The 21,602-nt window shown below is 34.1% G+C and overlaps 1 protein-coding gene across 4 annotated transcripts in view; it reads right to left on the bottom strand.

The window, feature by feature from the left end:
- RABGAP1 (RAB GTPase activating protein 1) overlaps positions 1 to 21,602 on the bottom strand; it is a 169,863-nt gene that overhangs the window by 99,331 nt on the left and 48,930 nt on the right. For all 4 annotated transcript variants that reach the window (XM_024762276.1, XM_024762277.1, XM_024762278.1 and 1 more), the window contains exons 7-13: positions 20,286 to 20,396; positions 19,834 to 19,900; positions 19,050 to 19,152; positions 18,245 to 18,414; positions 7,875 to 8,049; positions 4,084 to 4,177; positions 34 to 184 (exon numbers count right to left, since the gene is read on the bottom strand). In XM_024762276.1, coding sequence (XP_024618044.1) covers positions 34 to 184; positions 4,084 to 4,177; positions 7,875 to 8,049; positions 18,245 to 18,414; positions 19,050 to 19,152; positions 19,834 to 19,900; positions 20,286 to 20,396 — 871 coding nt within the window. The remainder of the gene's footprint in view (positions 1 to 33; positions 185 to 4,083; positions 4,178 to 7,874; positions 8,050 to 18,244; positions 18,415 to 19,049; positions 19,153 to 19,833; positions 19,901 to 20,285; positions 20,397 to 21,602) is intronic.

Here is a 21,602-nt window from a genome sequence, read left to right as displayed (position 1 = left end):
ACTAATGCTGAAGCTGAATTATCATCCCCTTACCTTTGTGATGAGAATTCGGTACTTTTCTACCAGGTGGTCATTGTTGTGACAACCTGCTAGCAGCTGCCAGACTTCTCCTCGAAGAGCTTCAGGAACACCGCTTCTTACTAAGGATGACAACTGCTTTGGCCTCACACTCAAGTTAAGATGCCTAAAAATAAAGCCATAATCCATAAGTGCATAAAAGACAGCTTCTCTAAAAGAGTGTTATTTTTATGAGAGCTAAACTAAATGATACACAAAGACTTAATAAAGGTAATATATTTTTTAAAAAAGTCATTGAACTAGATGTGGCCAATGTAACTGTAAAAGATTGAGTGGAGGAAAGAATTCTGAAGTCAGACTGCTTCTTAAAGTATCTTTAAATTATTACTCTACTTTTTTTTTTGATAAAAAGCAAAACTGGAAACCACAGCTTTATGGTTGTAGTTTGTACAAGAAAAACAAAGCAAAATTCCAATCATTTGACACACAGCCAAAGATAAGAGCTCAACTCTGCATCAAAATTGATAAGCAAACTGTGTATTTTTACATTTTACATTTAAATATATATTTGTTCCAAGTGAGAATAAATATAAAGATATATGATTTCAGCAGTTTTCATGACACCTTACTTCCAGTAACTTTTCTGAGTAACTATGGTGGATAAGAAAGTTTCTACTGTACTATTTTAACATCAAAACAAGTCATTAAAGTCTTTGAGCTTCATTTATCTCATCTACAAAATGGGGGAAATAAAACAACTTTTTTGCGGGGTCGTGCTGTGTGGCATGTGGGATCTCAGCTCCAAGACCAGGGATCAAACCCATGCCCCCACTGCAGTGGAAGCACAGAGTCCTAACCACTAGACCGCCAGGGAATTCCCTAAAATACTTTTTTTGGGGGGGAAATAAAACATCTTGAGGGACTTCCCAGTTGGCGCAGTGGTTAAGACTCTGAGCTCCCAAGGCAGGGGGCCAAGGTTCGATCGCTAGTCAGGGAACTAGATCCCACATGCATGCCGCAACTAAGAGTTCACATGCCACAACTAAGAAGCCTGAGAGCCACAACTAAGACGCGGTGCAACCAAATAAATAAACAATAAATAAAGGAAACACAGCATTAAATTATAAAAAAAATCTTGAAATGTTGGTATTAGTTTACAAAGTGCTTTTGCACATAGTTTTATTTGCTGCTTACAACCACCATCTGAGGTATGTGGTAGTATCTCCAGTTCTACAGATGCAGAAAGAAGTTCAGGGACGTTGATTACAAGACTGAGGTAGCCTCAAAGTCTAAGACTAATGAATGCACTATATGTTACGTCATAGCTGCTTTGTGATTTGAAAGCCACCATTACTGACACATAAAGCAGGATCCTGACACGGAGGAATTCTTGTGACTATCAGATTTAAACAGAAGTTACTGGTACAAAATGACCACTATCAAAATACAAAAAGGTCTGAGACTTTTCTCAAAATTCTCCCAGAATACTAGCACAATAATGCACAGTACATTTAAAAATGGTTAATTCTGTGGTGCTAGCACCCTAATAGAAGAGCTATAGATAGTTCAGTATAGTTTTGGCTTTGCTTAGAAAAAAAAACTATATAAAAGTTGAACAGGTGGGAGCAGAAAGGACAAAAGTAGTCCTATTACCTAATTCAAGGATTGGTACACTTTGGCCTGTGGGACAAATCTGGCTCACCATGTGTTTCTGTAAATCAACTCTTATTGAAACAGACATTTTTATTTCTTTATGTGCTGTCTATGGCTGCTTTCACACTGCAAAAGCAGAGTTGAGTAGTTGCAATAGAGACTATTGACCACAAAGCCTAAAACATTTATACTTGGCTCTTTACAAAAAAAATAAACCTAACCCCCAGGATTATTTGATAACCCTAGCTTGATTTATACTGATAAAATTATTTTCAGAATAATTTTATGTCACTTATAATAATAACTAGCTAACTCAGCATACTATTTTATTACTGACATTAGTTCTCTCATTGACTAAAATTCATATCAAAAGGAACTTGGAGAATTAGAGCGCAAAGGTATATTTATTACAATTACTGCCACTAAAATCTTATGTAGAGTTAAATAAACCAGCTTTGGGACCAGACTTGACTGTGTTAAAAATTCTGGGTGCTGTTTACTAACTAGAATTGCTGACTTAATCTCTAAGCCAGTTTCCTCATCTATAAAAATGGATACTATTTTATAAGGTTGTTATAGTTGAAATAGAGCACATAACTTAGCACAGCACCGGATACATGATAAATCTATTACTTCTTACTATGATTACTACCATTACAACATCTATTATTTTTAATCTAGAATAATCCTGAGTGGTGGTTCTACAGACTTGTATTTTGTAAATGAAGAAACAGACTCAAAAGAGTTAAGTGACCTGCCCAACACCATACAGCTTAGAAACAGGAGAGGTAGGATTTGAAGACAGGTCTACCAGGCTCTAAAACTCCATGATACTGTGGATGGTTCCTATTACAGAACACATATAATAATGATGAAAAAAATAATGACAAAATGAATTGAAGAAGAGAAACTGTATTATTATTTCTAAAGACATGACTGAAACCAGCAAAAACAGTTTTAAACACCCTGAAAGACAGTTGAGACAGATGGAAACTTAGTTAATATATTTGAAGGAGTAAGATAAGGATATCATTTAATCAAATGAATAACAAAATGAATAAACAAAGCTTGATAAAACAAACTCCAAGCAACTGTATAAAATGCTGGTGAGTTCATTTTATAAAACTTAGATGCTATATATAAATGATTTTAAATACACTATTATATAACCATGTCAAGACTCAGTTACATTTCTATTTTAGAGCAGAAACCTTTTTATACAGATGAAATTCCTGCCAGCAGCAGTCCAAACACTCCAAAATCACTGAACTGAAAATATACTGTGATGACAGCATCAGCAGGTTTGTCTCCTGATTGCTAAAGGAATATCAAAAATAAATGAAAACTATTCCCCTGGGGGGCTTTTGCAGAGTTCATTTATTAAAACCACTTGTGTAAAGACAAACCATGCTTTGGTTTGCATTTTCCTCCTGTACACATTTGACATTTCCCAATGTGGAGAGTGTTTTACCAGAAGTGTAAAGCACTGTGAGAGTGCTAGAAGCAGATGATGCCCATTTGTAGTCCCATCCCTTAAGGGCATGAAGGTTTTTTTTAATGCTGAGACAGTTTTACTAAGAATAGAGTGAAGGTTTCAACAGTTAAAACTTCCGAGAAAAATAAGACTCCAAAATAACAGGTCCATGGGGAGCTAACAGACAACCCTAATAACCAGAAAGTCAGAAATAGAAAACTACTCAGATCACTTTCAAGTTCAGCTCTTTTCAGCATATACAGGCATCCTACACAATAGGGAAAGGAAACTACATAAATGTCTCACCAACTTGATTTACCAGATTGTCTCTGATACCATTAATAAATACCTGAAGGTAGTGTACTCTCTTTAGACAGCCTAGAGGATAGTGTTTAATTTTGTTGTCAAACCATCTTTTGAGCTGATGAGAAATTCCTGAATTTTACAAGTGTTAGTAGGAAAAGTAATTAGTAGAGCAATTAATATATACCATGTTTATAACATGCTGCTCTGTCAGTTGAGGCATATAACACAGATAAGGAAAAATCCCACCTGGAGTCTCTTACCATGGCTCTATGCACTGTGTGAGCATCTTCTAAACCTGATTATTGTTTATAGTCTTAACAACTGTGTATTATCTTAACCAGTCAGTGGTTCCTAACCACTTTAATACAAATGACTTCTTTTCTTGTTTATTCTCCCCATGCTTTCCATGTTTGAATAAATATTTTCCGCAACAATGTGAATTTATTAGGTTTCTGATATTTTGAAAGTTGATCTCAGATCTTCACTACTACCCTTATAAACCTCTAAAAACAGATGAACCTCATACTTAGGTTTTTATTATTGGCTCCAAAATTCAATAATGTTAGGTAAAATTCCATACCCATAAAATAAGAATTAAAGGTGAAAAGGAGAACTATTCTATTACAACTTACCATTTAGACAGCAGTTCTCCCCATGTTTCAAGAATTTTCTCTGCACATTCTTTGGATACATCACCAGATCCACTCAAGAGAGGTTCATCGTTATCTTTAATAAACAAAACACACAAAAAAGGATAACAGAGGTGGCTATGCTAGCCAGAAGAATGACCTGGAAACATAACAGTCAAATTTGAAAGATTTTACTGGGAACAAAGTATCATAATTTCTCTCTTTTAGTGTATAGTTATAAGTACGAGGAAAATAAAAATGGTCCCAGGTGGAATGTTGTTGTAATCTCTTTAATTCTCTTTTGCTTTTCATATAGGTCTGTATTATGTCAACTGCAGAAAAGAGCCATATAATTATAAAATGATAGGACTCAAAATATGAGTATGTTCTCTCACCTATTCCAAAGCAAACAGCTTTATACATGAAAATATATCGCAGTCTTATGTATAACAGTTAAAATTACAAACCACCTAAGCATAAGCTACAAAAATAAGAAAGCAGAGAATGTCAGAATAAATTATGATACATGTTTACAATGTAAATTTGTGTTGACTCTTGTTTACATAATGATCTGGCAAAATACCACAAAAAATAAACATAAGAGCTAAATCTTCATTATAATCTATGTTAAAAAACAGAAAATAGTCTGGAATGAACTACACCAAGACATTAACACTGAGTGATGGAGTTATGATTCTTTTTCCTCCTTTATGTTTTTATGACTTTCTAAATTTTCTACAATGACATAATTTATAATAGAAAGCACAAAAATATTTTAAAAAGGACCAAAACGAATCATTTCAAACTTAGTTCAAATAGTTAGGAAATGTAAATGTGAATATGAAGTGAAAGATTATAAGACATAAAGACAGTGAAAAAAGTGGCAATGATAAAGGCATGTGAGACAAATTGAAAAGTGTAATGAAATTGGAGGGAAAATATGAACCAAGACTTACTTAATAATCTTCTTTTGTTGGACACTTGGGGAGTTTTCAACTTTTTACTACAAATAATATCAGGATGAACATATCTCATTGCTTTTATTGGGTATATGCCCAGAAGAGAACTCCCTGGGTTAAAAAATGCATGCTTTTAAGGATTTTGAAACTTACTGACAAACTGCCTTCCAAAATGGTTTTACCAATTGATATTTGCACTAGTTGGGTACAACAGTACTTGTTTCCATGTGTCCTCAACCAATGCTGTATCTAGATTTTTTGGTTTAACCTGCCTTAAAAAGTTTTGATCTTTACACCTCTGATGATTACATCATGAATTGGCATCCCTTTAGAGATGGCATATCTGACAGCACTGATTTTAAAGGCTCAGAAATCCAGGATACTTATTATTAAACTTATTTACATTATAATGCCTTGAACATTATCAGCAGTTTTCATAGTGAGTTACAGAAGAGGACAGACTGAATATAAGTGAGACCTCTGCAGATAGATAAGGAAAAGAGAAAGGCTCCAGTGCACTAAGACAAACTTCCCCTGCTTCATTATTTTGCCAGAATTGGCCCTACTTTCTAAATACCTCAAGTAACTACTCATTAAAAATGTCAATATAACACAACGTCTTTGGGGGACGACAGCTACTAAAAAACGTACTAAAATTTACAAGAGATAATTCCTTTAAAGGGATTAGGAAGACCTATCTTACAAAATTCTCTTTTACTGTCTGGATGTGTTCAGAATGTTTTCTGAACACCTCCCATTTATAACTGCTGGCTTCCGGCCCTGTGAGCACAAATGTCCTATGGATAAGGAGCCTCTTTAGAGGATTACAGCCATTTCTTTCCATGGAGCAAACATCACAACGGGACCAGTTTCCCTTGTTTGTATACTCGGTTAGAGAGAATTACCAGATGGCATGGCTGAAGTCTTCTTCAGTCCCAGTTCTCCTGTCATTAACTTTTCACTATGGAAATGGACCGCAGGAGGGTTACTCATCCTGCCAATATTTACTGAGCATCTATTATATACCAGGAATTGGGTTACACACCAGGGAAATAATGTGGGGCAGAAAAGGACACACTCTCTTCCTTTACAGAGCTTGTGTTCTAGTGTTCCCTGATTCTCCCATGGACTGCTGACTGCTGTTAGTCCTTATCTCTCCCCAGTTAAGAGCTGTCAGTACAGGCCTTCTGAACCCCCTCAATTATATTAAAAATCCGTGCCTGCTAGAGATTAGAACTACATCTCAATCCTGATGTTATCTATTAGTTGGGCCCAAATTTCTTTGTAACTGGTAGATATCCTTTAACATCTATAGTATGGAGATTTGAACAGTCTCTGGTTTCATAATAAATAGAGTGCCTTTCTCAATTTTTGGTGTTTTTTTTTAATTGCTGAGTTTAAGGGGAGGAAAGTTCTATAAACTTTTATTTGCTCTGCATCTTAAGCAGTGTTGACCTAGAAGGGAAACTGAAAGTCTCCAGAACCAGTTATACAGTAGACAATCTCAAACAGTGGGAACAATTTCACCTTTCCCAGCCTTAAAACATGACTTAAATCGCCTCTGCAGGGAGACTATAAATTGTATCTCTGACTTCGCAAAAACAACATACGTGCTTTCTTTGCACTTCAAAATGCTTTATGTGAACTAAATGCCCAGAGATGGTGACAGAATAGAGCTCAGACTATTAACTCACAGACCTGGATTAAAATCCTCCTTGCCAATTTCTAGCTTTTGTGACCCTGGGCAAATTCACTTTTCTGAGATTCTATTTCCTTATGCTCAAAATAAGTATATTCAAAATAAGTCCTATTTTTCAGGATATTTGTGAGGACTATATAAACAAAGTATTACTTTACTTCATAAACAAAGTACCTGTCTACCACATATTAAGCATCTAGTAACTGGTGGCCATCAAAATTGCTAATAAATTATCCTAAGCTGATTGGTCACAGAAAAAGCAGAAGTTACAGGGAACAACAGAAAGTGGAAAGTAAGAGCTTGCTCTAAACTTGGAAAAAGGACATACAGTCATGGATATGTATTTCTTTTAACCCAATCAGACATTCCTGCCACCTCCATGCTTTTGTTAATGTAATTTCTTAGCCAGAAGTGCCCAAATCAGCCCCTTTATCCCTGAATTCTCCTTTCACTTTAAAAGTTCCAGCTAAAAAACTATTCATGGTGCTCCACCACATACTCCACAATGAGAAATGAATTCTCGTCTATGAATTTTCTAGAACACTTCTTGTGAAGCTCACATAGATGCATGCCTCATATGACCTCTCATAATCAGCTTGCTTTTGCCCTTAAAAATAAAGCTCTGGTACAAAATTATAAACTGGAAAATGCTTCCCAAACTTTCACTTTTCCTGTGTTCCTTCCCCTCATTTCTCACTTTTATACAGTATCTTTTAACACAGATTGATAAAACAGTTTACAGATAACCATAAAAAAAAAAAAAAGAGGAGAAAAAAAGAACTGGTTGATTCCTAATACTTATCAGTGTGAAAATCCAAAAATGTATAAATCAGTTGAGATGGGAACATTTACTGAGGTGGAAGCTGTGTCAGATTTGCTCTAAAAATGTGCTATATTAATACACTAAGCTTGCATAGACTGATTATTTTAAAAAGCACTAATTATAAATCTCATATTTTTCTAACTTGGTTACAATTACCTTAAAGAAAGTCCTATGTTAATCACTTTCTAATCTCCCACAGTCCTCTTAAAAGAATTCAAAATACTATGTCACTTTATCAATTCCCTGATAAAATTGTAAAGGTCTGTATGGTCCACCACCCCCAAACAGAAATTAAGCTCTCCCTACAATTTACCTTCCTCTTCATCGTCTTCTGGAGGAGAAGGTATCATTGAACTCTGAGATCCAGACTGTGGCAGGCGAATTGAGGGACTGGCTGTAGTTTTCCTCCTCTCTCTCTCTGATTCACTTTCCAAGCATACAACTTCATATAAAGTGTCAGTATTGTTCTTTCTCTCCTTTTGCTTTATCTTGAAGATGAAAAAACATTATTTATCAAGGGATAAAACATTTTAATTGAGCACTACTTCTGATTTCATACAGGATATGAGAATAGAAAGGTATTACTTTAAATATCTAAACAAAATGTAACCTTTTCTAAATAGAAAAACATATGTTTAGACTTAGGAAAAGGAAAATAGGATATTTACTGAGCGGGACTCTAGTTCTGCAATTTTATTTACTGTATTCAGACTGTATCATCAAACATCCAACTACCCATATTTAGTAAGTGTGAACTAAAAAGTTAACTGTTCTGTAGCTTCCCAGTTACTTTGTTTTGTTCAAGGTTTCCTACATAAAACTATACATGAAAAAAATGTTTTAGAAATATTCTAAAACATAAAGTTTAGGACTAAGAAAGTCTTATCTCCATGCCCCTCCCCCACAAATCCTTTCGCTTAATTATAACAGAATAGGGAACTTTTCTTCAACTGAAAGGTACAACTGGTGGTGGGAGGAGACGTAAGTGACAGAAAAGAGATTAATAGAACAAATAAAACCTTTGATAGCTCAAATTGTTTTATATTCTGGGTTTATCTTAAGATAAGCCCATAACAGTTTAAATTGACCTAAGTTAAAAATTAAAGGACTTCCCTGGTGGCGCAGTGGTTAAGAATCCACCTGCCAATGCAGAGGACACGGGTTCGAGCCCAGGTCCGGGAAGATCCCACATGCCGCAGAGCAACTAAGCCCATGCACCACAACTACTGAGCCTGTGCTCTAGAGCCTGCGTGCCACAACTACTGAGCCCGTGTGCCACAACTACTGAGCCCGCGTGCCACAACTACAGAAGCCCGAGTGCCTAGAGCCCATGCTCCACAACAAGAGAAACCACCGCAATGAGAAGCCCACGCATCACAACGAAGAGTAGCCCCTGCTCGCCATAACTAGAGAAAGCCCATGCACAGCAATGAAGACCCAACGCAGCCAAAAATAAATAAATAAACTAAAAAAAAATTTTTTTAAGGGCTTAAAATAAAAAATTAAGAGTAGGGAATATAATACTTTACCAGTACAATATTTAAATATATTAACATTCCATATTAGAGTCAGTTTAAGGAGGAGGAAAAAAGTGAAATACAGAGGAGCAGGAGGACAAGACAGAACTACAGGAAAAGATACAGAGACAACTAGAATAGAAAGGTAGCAACACCAAAGAGAAAGATATACATGCATAAAGTAAAAATACAGAAGAGGGGGAGCAATAAGAGGTTCATTAGGTACAGAAATACCAGGCAGAGACCAGATTTTGTCATCCTAATGTTCATTTGGGTTCTTAAGAAAAACTACCGCAATCCTGGAAGGCTTAGGTAGTGGCAACATGTCCTTTCAATATCATCCTGAAACACCGTTTAATATAGTAATTGGCAAACTTTTCTGTAAAGGGCCAAAAAGTAAGTATTCTAGGCTATGTGGGCCAGTAGTCTCTGCTGCAACTACTCAACTCTGCCATTATGGTGCAAAAGCAGCCATAGACAGTGAGTGTGGCTGTGTTTCAAAAGCATTTTATAAAAGCAAGTGTCAGGCCAGATTTGCCGCACAGACCCAGATGTGCTGGCTTTAACATGTCCACCAAAGAATTATTTAATTTTCTAGGTGAATAAATGACTGAATTACTTATTATTAATTAAAGGACCCACACGCTGTGAAGTTACGTATTAATCTGTAGGTTTGTGTCCAATAGCTATGCAAATGATTTCCATCTAATAGAAAAGATAACCCAAAGGTTACCCTACAGGACATTAACCAGTTTTGTTTCTAACCCAGCAATCTTGTTCTAACGTTCTTTCTTTTTTTAAAGAAAGGACTATATAAACTCAAGTTTCTCAAATACTTAGAACCAGTTTTACCATCTTACTGGTTCCCTCACTACCTAATGAATTAAATTAAACCTTTGACATATGTTCATTCTGAATTTGTAATTATGATTTTTAATTTCAAATATGCTTTGATAGGGAACAGGATTTACTTTTGTTTTGTTTTAAATTACTCTCTAAAACATTAGTTAATTGCTATCTGAAACATTTCAAAGATCAACATAACTCTTTACCTTTAAAATTTTTTCTCAGAAACTATATGAATGTAATAACCATTGCACTTCACCTAGAAACTCCTCTTTGAGTGACAGTCACCAGAGCACTACTGCCCTTTTGAAGTCAGATAAATATGGAGTCAAGAAGTGGACCCTGCCTGTAAGTCAAGAACTCCAGCTATTAAAAATGTTGTTCATTGTTGAAGCTGGGTAATAGTACATGGGGTCCATTATATTATTCTTTTTATTTCTGTGTACATTTGAATCTTCTATAATAAAAAGCTTTTAAAAAGCACTCTTAAAAGACCAAAAAAAAAAAAAGTAGACATGAATAAGTGGAAAGATATCACATGTTCTTGGAAAAGATGACTCTATATTAATATCACAAAGATTTCAATTCTCCCCAATAAAAATACCAATAATTTTCTTCCAGAGCTACAAAGGTTGAATCTAAAGTTTATACGAAAAATAAACAATCAAGAATATTTAGCAAAGCCCAGAAAAAGAAGAACAGCTGAGGAGGAAAGTTAGCCCTATCAAATATAAAAACATAACGTCTATGTAATTAAAACAGTGTGGTATCAGTGAATAAGTAACGTAAAGATCAATCAAAAAGAATATAAAAACCAAAAGAGTTCTAAATACATATGAAAATCTGATAATATGATAAAGGTGACATCTCAAATCACTGGGGGAAAAGTTAGACTTTTCAATGAATGGTATTGGGACAAGTGGATGGCCATTTGAAAAAAAACATTAAATCAGATCCATACCTTACACTATATAACAGAATAAGATACTAATAAATTAGAGATATAAATAAAAGTAGTCAAATGAAACCATGTAAGTAATACTAGAAAATGTATAAATTCCTTTATTACTTGAGAGTAGGGAAAGCATTTCTAATTATGACCCCAAATCCAGAAGCTTTAAAGGAAAAACTTGATAAATTCAAGTATATAAGAAAGAAATTGTGTGGCAAAAAAAGCCCAAAGACTCATCATAATTTAGGTCACAGGACAAGTGGCAAAGCAGGAGAAATATTTGCAAATTATATCTCAAAGGGTTACTCTCTTTGATTTCATAAAGAACTTCTAAAAATTAAGAGGAAACGGCCAAAACCAAAGAGCAAAAAATATGAACAGACAATTCACAGAAAAGGAAAGAAAAATCACCCCTACACATATGAAAAAACAAAATGCTTGTTTTCATTCATCAGAGGATAAATTAAAGACTACCATCAGATCCTTATGTTTGACAACGCACTCTGATAAGCCTCTGGAGAAACAGGTACTCTCATAACTGCTAATCTCTATGATTACAACCTTTATAGAGGGGAACGTGGCAAATATAACAAAATTACATATGCAAAATTACCTCATGTGCCAGTAATTCCACCAATAGGTATCTACTCTAAGACGCACTTTCATAAAATCAAAAAAATACATGCACAAAGTGCTATACTGCAACATTACTTGGAATAGCAAATGCCTGGGAAAAAATCCAACTATTAATCAATAAAGAACTAGTTGAAAGAAGCGTGATTTATCCAAACACAGTAGTATGCAGTCATTAATAAGAATAAGGAAGATCTCTATAAACTTATATGGAATGATCACCAGGATATATTAAGATAAAAAAGGTGCAGAAAAATATATATAGTATGCTAGTTTTTGTTTAAAAGGGAGTTAAAAAATATATAGAAGTATTTTATTATTTTCACAAAAAGAAACACTGGAAAGATAACCTAGAAACCAATAATAATGGTTACCTATAGGGTTGGGGAAAGGGAGATATGAATGAAACCAAGACCTAAGAGTATACATTTTTATGTAATTTTGACTTTTGTAGCATATAAGTATTTTAAACATTCAAAAAATAAATTAAACCAAAAAGGAAAATACCCCAAGCCCCCAAATCAAAAATATGAAAATAAATCTAACTATATGTCAAATGGTAACAGAACTACAACGAAAAGAAAATATTCTAGCTAACTTTTGAACAGTACTGATTTTATTGAATATAATCTTATTAGAACACGTTCAAAGGACAAAAAGAGGTTCCACAAAATCTTAAACTTCACTCAACAGTTTTAATATTAATTGCAATACTGATTTTTTGAATGAGTGGGAAATTAATGGGAATCTAAAACTATACAAATAATTTCATATTATATACTTGTATTTTTTACATACACAGAATGAGAAACATGAAAAAATACACAGGTATTGCAGTTATATTAATAGCTCTTTCTCCCCCAAATTTGTTTAAGCATCTATGGAAAAGGTTGAATACACTAAATATTCTGGAAACTTTTTCATTTAGATGCTTACATTTTTAAAGTATATATTGATTTTAAAATATGGGTTTTATTTCCAATTGAAAGAAACGTGTATAACGTAAGTTGTACATAAATGGCAATGTGACATTTTGTATATTTTAGAAATGGTGCAAGTTTATTAACTGATGTTTAATTATCCTCATCAGTTAACTGTATTAAATTAAAATATAAGTTTGTCCTCACTGGAATTTTAAACAACTGAAATTTACGTTTTGTAAGCCCATATAATAATACCTTTTCTCAACAGACATTTTACAAGTTTACAAAATTTTGTTATAAATTTACCAGAAGCAATAAAATAAACATCACTTATTAAGGGTGTTGTTTCCTACAATACTGATATTTTTTTAACTCTTTGATAAAATAGGATAAAGCAAATAACTTATATTTATTATTTAAATATTCAATATTAATAAACATATACATGTATAAGAAAAGAAAAAACCCTGTAATGTTTCATTACTATTAAAAATATGTGAATGAACTCAACTCATTCAGGCAGGGATCATCAATGAATGCTAAAACCATTAGTTAGAAAGGTGCTGAGGAACAGGATATTTGGAAGTTGCCAAAGTACCACCTCAAAGATGATTTGCTAAATGCAGAAAGAAAAATCTACTTTTACAAAGGAGAAATCCAGTAGTCACCATCTTAACCAAGTGATCATACTTCCCAGGAATAGTTGAACCTGTGCCTCCTGATTTAGCAGTTGAAGAGCTCTGGTACAGAAAGCATTTTCTATCTTGAGAGGTACAGTGGTATACTGCATACATGTAAATGTGCCTATATGTACGTACACACGTACGTACACACACACACACACACACACACACACACACACACAGCAAATACACAAAGAGATAGAAGCTCGGGTTTCCAGTACGGATGGTTATACAAATTACTTGTCTATATGACACTGGCCACATCACTTAGTCTTTCAGACATCAGCTTCTTCATTTATAAAATTTTATTTATAAAATAAAATAAAACATTTTAAGACCCCTACATTGTCTTTAGCAATGAAAATTCTATAATTTTAAGAATTTAAGAATGATTAGTTGGTCTTTTATTCACCTTATGTTACTGTTGGAAAATCTAGTCTTTAGACCATTTCCTCCTCTTTCATTCCCCACTAATTTTAAAAGTTTCTCTAATATGGTGCCATCTTAATATAGGAATCCCCACAGTTGGGAAGGCTTCCAGGCTAAAAAGGAGTTACTGAGTCACCAGATAATTTAGTGAAAGGAAAAAGAATCAATTTTTAAATATGTATTTTTAATAACATTCCTATAACTGTTTTCCCATACGTTCAGCAATAAACAGAAACTATATATTGAATATTTTAAAAATTTGGCCTGTAGCAGTGCCTCCTTTTCTGTCTAATGAGAACTGCAAAGAGGTTAAAATTTTAAGTTATGCTTAATTTGACTTAAGTAAATCCCAAAAATACTCTTACAGAAATAAAGACAAAAGAAGGATGTTTCTTTGGGAAGAACCCTGGCTGAGACTCTTAGAAGGCTTAGGTATGAATCTTGCTCACATGATATCCCATAAAACCTATTTTACATCTTTGGATCTATAAAATGTAAACACTATCCTCACTGGACCACTATGAAAATTACATAAGACAGGAAAAGTGAAAGTAGCTGGTCGAGTGATAGCCACAGGAGGGCCTCAGTTAGTGGTAACCGCTATTAATTTTTAAAGCCATGAACGTAAAGGAGGAAATAAATAAACTTAGTTTATTATGTTGCAAGGGATGAGAATTAACAGTGCACTAAGACAAAAAAAAAAAAACTGTTCAAATTCTTCATACTGCCTCTCTCCTTTCCCCCTGACTACCCCTCAGACCCACCCCAAGACATACAAATAAGGAGAAAAATGAGAGATTATTGTCAGGAATTCCCTGCCCTCCTCCCAGCTTCCACATATAAACTTCAGCTTTTTGCAAAGAAAATACTGACAACTCAGCCTATGTTTAGCTTGTAACTTTAACAGAGAGTCTAGAATAGTCTATCAGGCTATGTCTCAGGCATACACCTGTTTTTGGCTAGTCTACCCTGACAAGTCATTTGTTAGCCTAATTAGATACATTATTCTAAATCACCCACAGAAGAAATACTCTTGTAAACGCATGCAATCTTTGAATCATGGCTGTATAACATAAGACCTCAAGGGAAAAGCAAGATCAGGGTAATCTTACTTATGTTCACTGAGATAAGATTAAAGAAACAGAATTCTAATTAAAGAGAATATTTTTTACATACAAATTTATACTAAAAAATATTATACAATTAATTTGTTTGCTAACTCTTACTCTAGAAACTATTAAGAATCATTTCCACCCATTCCCTAAACTTGTAAAATAATGCCTGTAAATTGGTTTTCTTTCTGAAGCATTCTTCCCCTGGGGCTAATCTACTAAATAATCGATGCTGTTCTGATTTCATGACTTAAGTGTTTTTGCTGTCCCACTGATGTCCCTCTCAATAATAATAGCTAAAATGCATGAAGAACATACTATGTGCTAGGAACTATTCCAAGTACGTTGTACAGTTTTTCACTTAATGTCACAATAACACTATGAGGAAGATTCTATCACTGCCATTTCACAGCTGAGTAAACTGAGGCTGAGAGAGTTGAAGGAACTTGCTCAAAGTCATAAAACTAGTCAATGGCAAGATCCATGGACTCCGACTCAAAAGCCAAGTTCTAGATGATAATCCTACGCTAATCCTTTGCTCCTTTCATAGTGAAGAACTGGGAGAACAATGCTAACGTAACCCAGATTTGCTTTGTCTCTTAAGATAACACTGAAAAGAAATCTCTATTCCTGTTCTGCTTGCTACCTTTTTCTAACTATAACCGAAAGGGCTAACTTGGACACAGTAGAACTAAAATATTTATTGCTACAGAAAAGTATATTCAAGTAAATCCACATACAACCCTATAATCTTGTATAATGGAATTTCAGAGTTACATGAAATAAAATTAATTCATAAATATTTATTAAGAACTATTATGTTCTAGATGCTTGGGATAAACCAGTGAACAAGTCAGATTAGAAGTCCTCTGCCTTAGTAGAGGTTTCTTATATGAAAAATAGGTAATAATCAAAATAAAAAGAAGTATATTTTGCAGTACGTTGGAAACTAACACCCCTGTAAAAAAATTAAAAATATATCAATGGGGAGGGAATCAGCAGTACCAGTGGATAATCAGGCAAACTGCAGTGTTAAATGGGGGTGGTCATGAGTTGCTAAGAAGTAAATCTAAGCAAAGACCTGAAGAAGATGAGGACTTGAAGGAGGTGAATAATAGCAAGTGGGATCCAGGGGAAGAGAATTTTAGGTAGAAGGAACAGTTGATAGCAAAGGCCCTAAGAGCATGATTAGAGCAGAGGAAGCAAGTAAGAAGTAAAAGAGAGGAATTCGTTTATAACGTAATAGGCAGCAGATCACATAGAGTCTTACAACCTATTAGAAGGACTTAGGATTTTATGGAGTAAAACAGGATTGGAAAATTTTGGCAGAAAGATGACGTGATTTGATGTTAGGCTGCTATACTGAGAATATATCAAAAGGTGACAAAAATAGAAATAGGGAGATGAGTGAAAAGGCTACTCCAATAATCCAGGTGAAAACAATGATTCAGATGAAGTTAATGTAATCTAGGTGGTAAGAAGTAGTCAGCTTCTAGATATGTTTTAAAAGAAAACAGAATTTCTTGACAGACTGGATATGGGGTGTGAAAAATAAGAGTCAAATTCTTGGCCTAAGCAACTACTAGAAGAAGATGCCCATAAACTGAGGTGGTAAGGACAGGTAGGTAGAGCATTTTAGGGGTGAGGGATGAGATGGTAAATTTGAGATATCCAGAAGGTTAAGTGAAAGAGGGGTATTTAACGAGGAGGGAGTTAATCATCTATATCAAATGCTCCTGACACGTCACTAAGACAAAGACTCAGACTGACCACTGGATTTAGCAATTTAGGTCACTGCGAACTTGATTACTTTCAAGGAGTTTTGATACAAAGGAAGGCAAAGAAAGGAACAATAAGTAGAGGGGCAACCGGGGCCAAAAAAAAAAAGCTAAAAGAAGGGAACAGAAATTTTATCTGCTGCCCGCCACAGGAAAGAAAGAGTATAGAGTTTGACCAAATTAACTGATATATATTTTTTAAAACACTCAGTACTCAGAAGACCATAACACAGTCTCTGCAGTCTAGCATTTAAAGTGTCTAATATATAATCCCAAATTACTAGACAAAGAAACATGAAAATGTGGCTCACCAGACATTAGATTTAGCAGCCCAAGATTTTTAAAGTAGCTATATTACAATTATGCTCAAGAATATAAAAGAAGATCTGCTTAAAATAAAGATCAAAGAGGCAATCTCACAAGAAACAGAAATTATTTAAAAAAAGAACCAAATGGACATTCCAGAAAAAAAAAACAAGATCTTAAATTTTTAAAAAACTCATTGAATGGGGTTGACAACAGATTGGAGATGATGAAAGAGTCAAGCGAACTTTAAGACAGGTCAACAGAAAGTATCCTATCTGAAGAAAAAATCAAAAAATATTTGGAAAAATAAATAGAGCCCCAGAGATCTGTGGGATAGTATCAAAAGGTCAAAAATATGTATGACTGGAATCCCTTAAGGAGAGAGAAGAGAGATGGAGCAGGGAAAAAAGTTGGAAGAAATAATGGGTCAGAATTTCCCCAAAAATGGTAAAAAAAAAAAAAAAAAAACCAAACCCATAAATTTAAAAATTCATGAAGCCCAGCTAATCTCAAGACAAACAGAAAGAAAAATCACACCTAAGCACATCATAGATAAAGGTCTAAAGACCAAAGATAAAAAATAATAGGGCTTTCCTGGTGGCACAGTGGTTGACAGTCCACCTGCTGATGCAGGGGACACGGGTTCGTGCCCCGGTCCGGAAAGATCCCACATGCCGCGGAGCGGCTGGGCCCGTGAGCCATGGCCGCTGAGCCTGCGTGTCTGGAGCCTGTGCTCCGCAACGGGAGAGGCCACGACAGTGAGAGGCCCGCATACAGCAAAAAAAAAAAAAAAAGCAGCCAGAGAAAATGACCCATTACAAAGAGAGGAACAACAATATAAATGCATGCTGACTACTCACCAAAAACAATGAGAGGGACTTCCCTGGTGGTACAGTGGATAAGACTCCACGCTCCCAATGCAGGGGGCCAGGGTTCGATCCCTGGTCAGGAAACTAGATCCCACATGCATGCCCCAACTAAGAGTTCACATGCCACAACTAAGGAGCCAGCCTGATGCAACTAAGACCCAGTGCAACCAAATTTAAAAAAAAAAAAAAAGAAAATACTTACTTTAAAAAAAAAAAAAAATGAGAACCACAAGACTGTGGGATGACATCTTTAAGTGCTGAAAGTAAAAAAACTGTCAATCCCGAACCCTATACCCAGTGAAAATATCCTACTGGAATAAAAGTGAAATAAAGATTTTCAGATAAAGAAATCTGAGAGTTATGTCTCTAACAGATCTCCACTAAAAGAAATCCTAAAAGAAGGTATTCAGGTTAAAGGCAAGTGAGACTAGACGGAAACTTGGTTCTTCAGGAAGAAGTGAAGAGCAACAAAAATGATAAATAGGTGGGTAAAAATAAAACAATTTTCCTCTTACTATATTTAAAATACACATTAACTATTTAAAGATCTAATTGACAGTTTGGATTAATGATATATCAGCCTCAGAAGTAATTTCTCTTATTTCCCCATCTATATTTATAGAAAAGTACAGTACCTGTTTTAGTTTCAAAAAGAAATTTTCAGTAGTACTACGTTTGCTGAAGGGCCAGAACAATCTTTCATTAGGTGAGCAAACTCGGACTTTTGTCTCTAGGAGAAAGCGAACAGGCTCCTGCACTTCTGTTATTACTAAATCAACAGCTGTGGTCATAAACAGCACTTTATCTAGGGAGAGAGAAGGCAGAAGCAAATTTTTTAAATGGAAATATATTTGCTCATATGATTAATGTAAAAGTAATTACTTCTATTACAAACTTTAAATGACATTCAGGAAGAGTATGAAACATCTTGAAAAAGGTTGTTTATGCATAGCATACCTGAAAAGCTACACAAGAAACTGGTCACAGTGGTGCTCTTTAGGGTGGGACACTAGGAACTGTGGTAAGCTTTTGCTTTTCCCTAGATACCTTTGAATTTTTAACTATATGTGCATATATTATCTCTCCACAAAAACAAGTAATATTTAGAAGCCTGTAAATAAATTAATTAAATTAAATATAAATGTAAATTAAAAATAAAAAATAAATATTTAGAAGCCTGTAAATAAAAAAAATAATATCTTTTTTAAAAGTACATAAATAGAAAAGGAAGCAGGAAAAGGAAAAAATGAAGAAAGGAGAGGGAGGGAGAAATACTTTGTTTACTGGTCAAATTTAACAGTGAACTCAAAAAACTGTTCAAATTCCTTTGTTTCATCAGAAGTAGGTAAACACTAAATATTTATCAAATAAGTAGTGCTAAGATTTGGGTATCTCCTTGGGACTAAAATTTCTGTTCATGATGTCAGCAATCTGCATCACCTTTAGGAGTTTCTTCATTTACAATCTGAAAATGTGGAGATTTTGGATTCCAGCTCCCAGTAATAACATAGGACTTTCCATCTGAACTTTTGCCCATAGATTCCTAAAGAAAAGAGTAAAAACAACATTAATGCCAAAAAAAAAAAAAAACCCACACACACAAAACAGCTAACCCGCCATTCTGCTGCCTTTAAAAAAATAGAGGTGACAAAAATATAAGAATATGAAACAGGATCATATATATATAAAAGTTAGGAGTATATACAAATGATTACAGTTAAAATTAAAGATGTGCCAATTATTTATGCAACTGCTCCTGAAAAGTTATACATACAGTAAATGCTTGCAAATCATATCAAACCGTACAGACACTAGGGAAATTTACTACCTAAACCTATGTTGAATTCTTCTGTCAAGTGAGTAATTACTACATAAATTTAGTTATGAAAACAAAGGTTTTCACATAATATCAACAATATGAACACCACCTACTTTTATAAAGCTCATGATAGTTTGCAAATAACTCTCACAAAATGTCTCCTTTGATTCCCACATCAACTCTACATGATAAACAAGAATTATTCACTATTACACGATCAAGAAACTGAGACAGACTAAGTAGCTCTAAGGTCAGACTAGTAAACAGCAAGTAGGAAATAAGGAAATTCCCTTATCTTTGTTTATTGCTTCATAAATGTGCTTTAACCTTAGATTTGGTGAAACAACCTTTATAGAGGAAATAGTGTATAAACTTAAAAAAAAAAAAAAAAAAGGCAATCCTTACCAAATCTAACAAGTGCATGTCACTATTTCGTACATCTTTTCCTGGGCTAAGGAGAAGACCAAAACACCTGCAAAAAAAGAACTGACGTAAATTTGGAAAAGAGACTACAGAAAGATGTTTAAATTAGATCACTTTAAAAAAATTCTTCTTGATAGAAAAAAGGACATATTAAAATTATCAATAAAATAGCATTACCAAAATCATCTTTATTTCTTTGAGATAAACAAATTTTATGTTTGCCTTGTGTTATCACATAGTTGAGATCAACATATTAGCTGAAGATTTATGAGAGATAATTCAAAATGAATGAAGTATTCACTTTAATGAACAAAAGAATTCCTCAGGGAACAAAATATTTTGCAAATACATTTTTGAATACAGTATATGACTGCTCCACTAGACTGACGAAAACTAAAATTTATATTTAAGCCAAACTTACTAAAAATGTTTACCTTTCAATGGCAAGTTCCTTATTAGTTGTTTGTTGCACATAGATGACAATCTTTTTATCAATTCCTTGGCGTAGTTTAAAGCATTGTCTGTCTTTATCTTTAGGAACTGCACTGTAGAACAACATGTTTCATTAATCTTGCAAAGCACTTTCTCATAACATACACCAGAACAATTTTTGTTATGATTTGAAAATCAGGCACTGAAAAGAATCAGATTTAATTCTTTTCTATGCCTGGTATTCAAGTCATAACAGATATTTAAAAATCATCATCTGCCTCTTGATATGAAAATATCATCATTACTGTATGTAATCCACTAAACCATTATAGAAACCATTTATAAAAGCTACAAAACCACTCTTATGACCCCTAAAACGTGGCTTTAGTTTTTTCTTTTTTGTTGCTGTGAAAATTAAATTAGATATTTATAAAGCTCCAAGGCACTCAAAAAATGTTAGTTTTTTTCACTTTCTATTTAGTCACTGTTTTTTACAAATAAATTATTCATGCCTTATTTGTTTAAATATATAATGAAGAAAAGATAATTATATAGATCCTTTGAATTTCAAAACAAGGTGCTTTCAAAAAACAAGAAATGAGGAAGATATAGTCAACAGTAAGCTGTTGCCTAATTCTTCCCTTAAGCAGCAATAACCTTACTGTAAGCATGTGTAATAACTATAAAAATAACATTAATGATGCAGTTAAACATTACCTTAAGAAAACAGTTGAAAATATTCTCTAAATGACAGTTTACCAAAATAATCCCCTGGTCTCCCACCCACCACTTTCTCTAGCTCCTTTGTTCTCAAAGGCTTACAAATCTGCTACAGCAATCAGCCAATATACAGCAAATCTAAATGGTGCCTTATTACTGTACAACTTTAAGATAATAGCAATAGAACCATTAGAAGATAATATAAAAGGCTACATGAGAGCTCTGAGTACCTACTCAAACTAAAAATTGGCTCTGAAGAAATAAAATTAGTTTGACTCCCATCTGCACTACTACACCAGTAACCAATTCAAGAACATGTGATAACGCTGAGATTAGAAAATCAAAGAATCTTAGCATAAGAGTCTAAAAATGACCAACGTGCAAGAAAAACGTCTGCATACTAAACTGTCAAATATTTGTGGCTGACAGAATTTTCACCTATGAGGATATGGACAGGTCTCAGATTTTAATTTATATTAGATACACTAGTCTCTATGTTCTGTGGATATTTAAGTATAAATTAATATAATCTCATCTCTCAGCAGTATTTAAAACAACAACAGTGGAAATAAAGTTATCACTGGTGTCCTGAGTCTGAA

The sequence above is a fragment of the Neophocaena asiaeorientalis genome, unplaced genomic scaffold, assembly GCF_003031525.2.
Source record: "Neophocaena asiaeorientalis asiaeorientalis breed wild unplaced genomic scaffold, Neophocaena_asiaeorientalis_V1.1 scaffold78, whole genome shotgun sequence".
Classification (NCBI taxonomy): Eukaryota; Metazoa; Chordata; class Mammalia; order Artiodactyla; family Phocoenidae; genus Neophocaena; species Neophocaena asiaeorientalis.
Note: the sequence above shows the minus strand (reverse complement) of the source record. Positions and strands in the feature narration are given on the sequence as shown.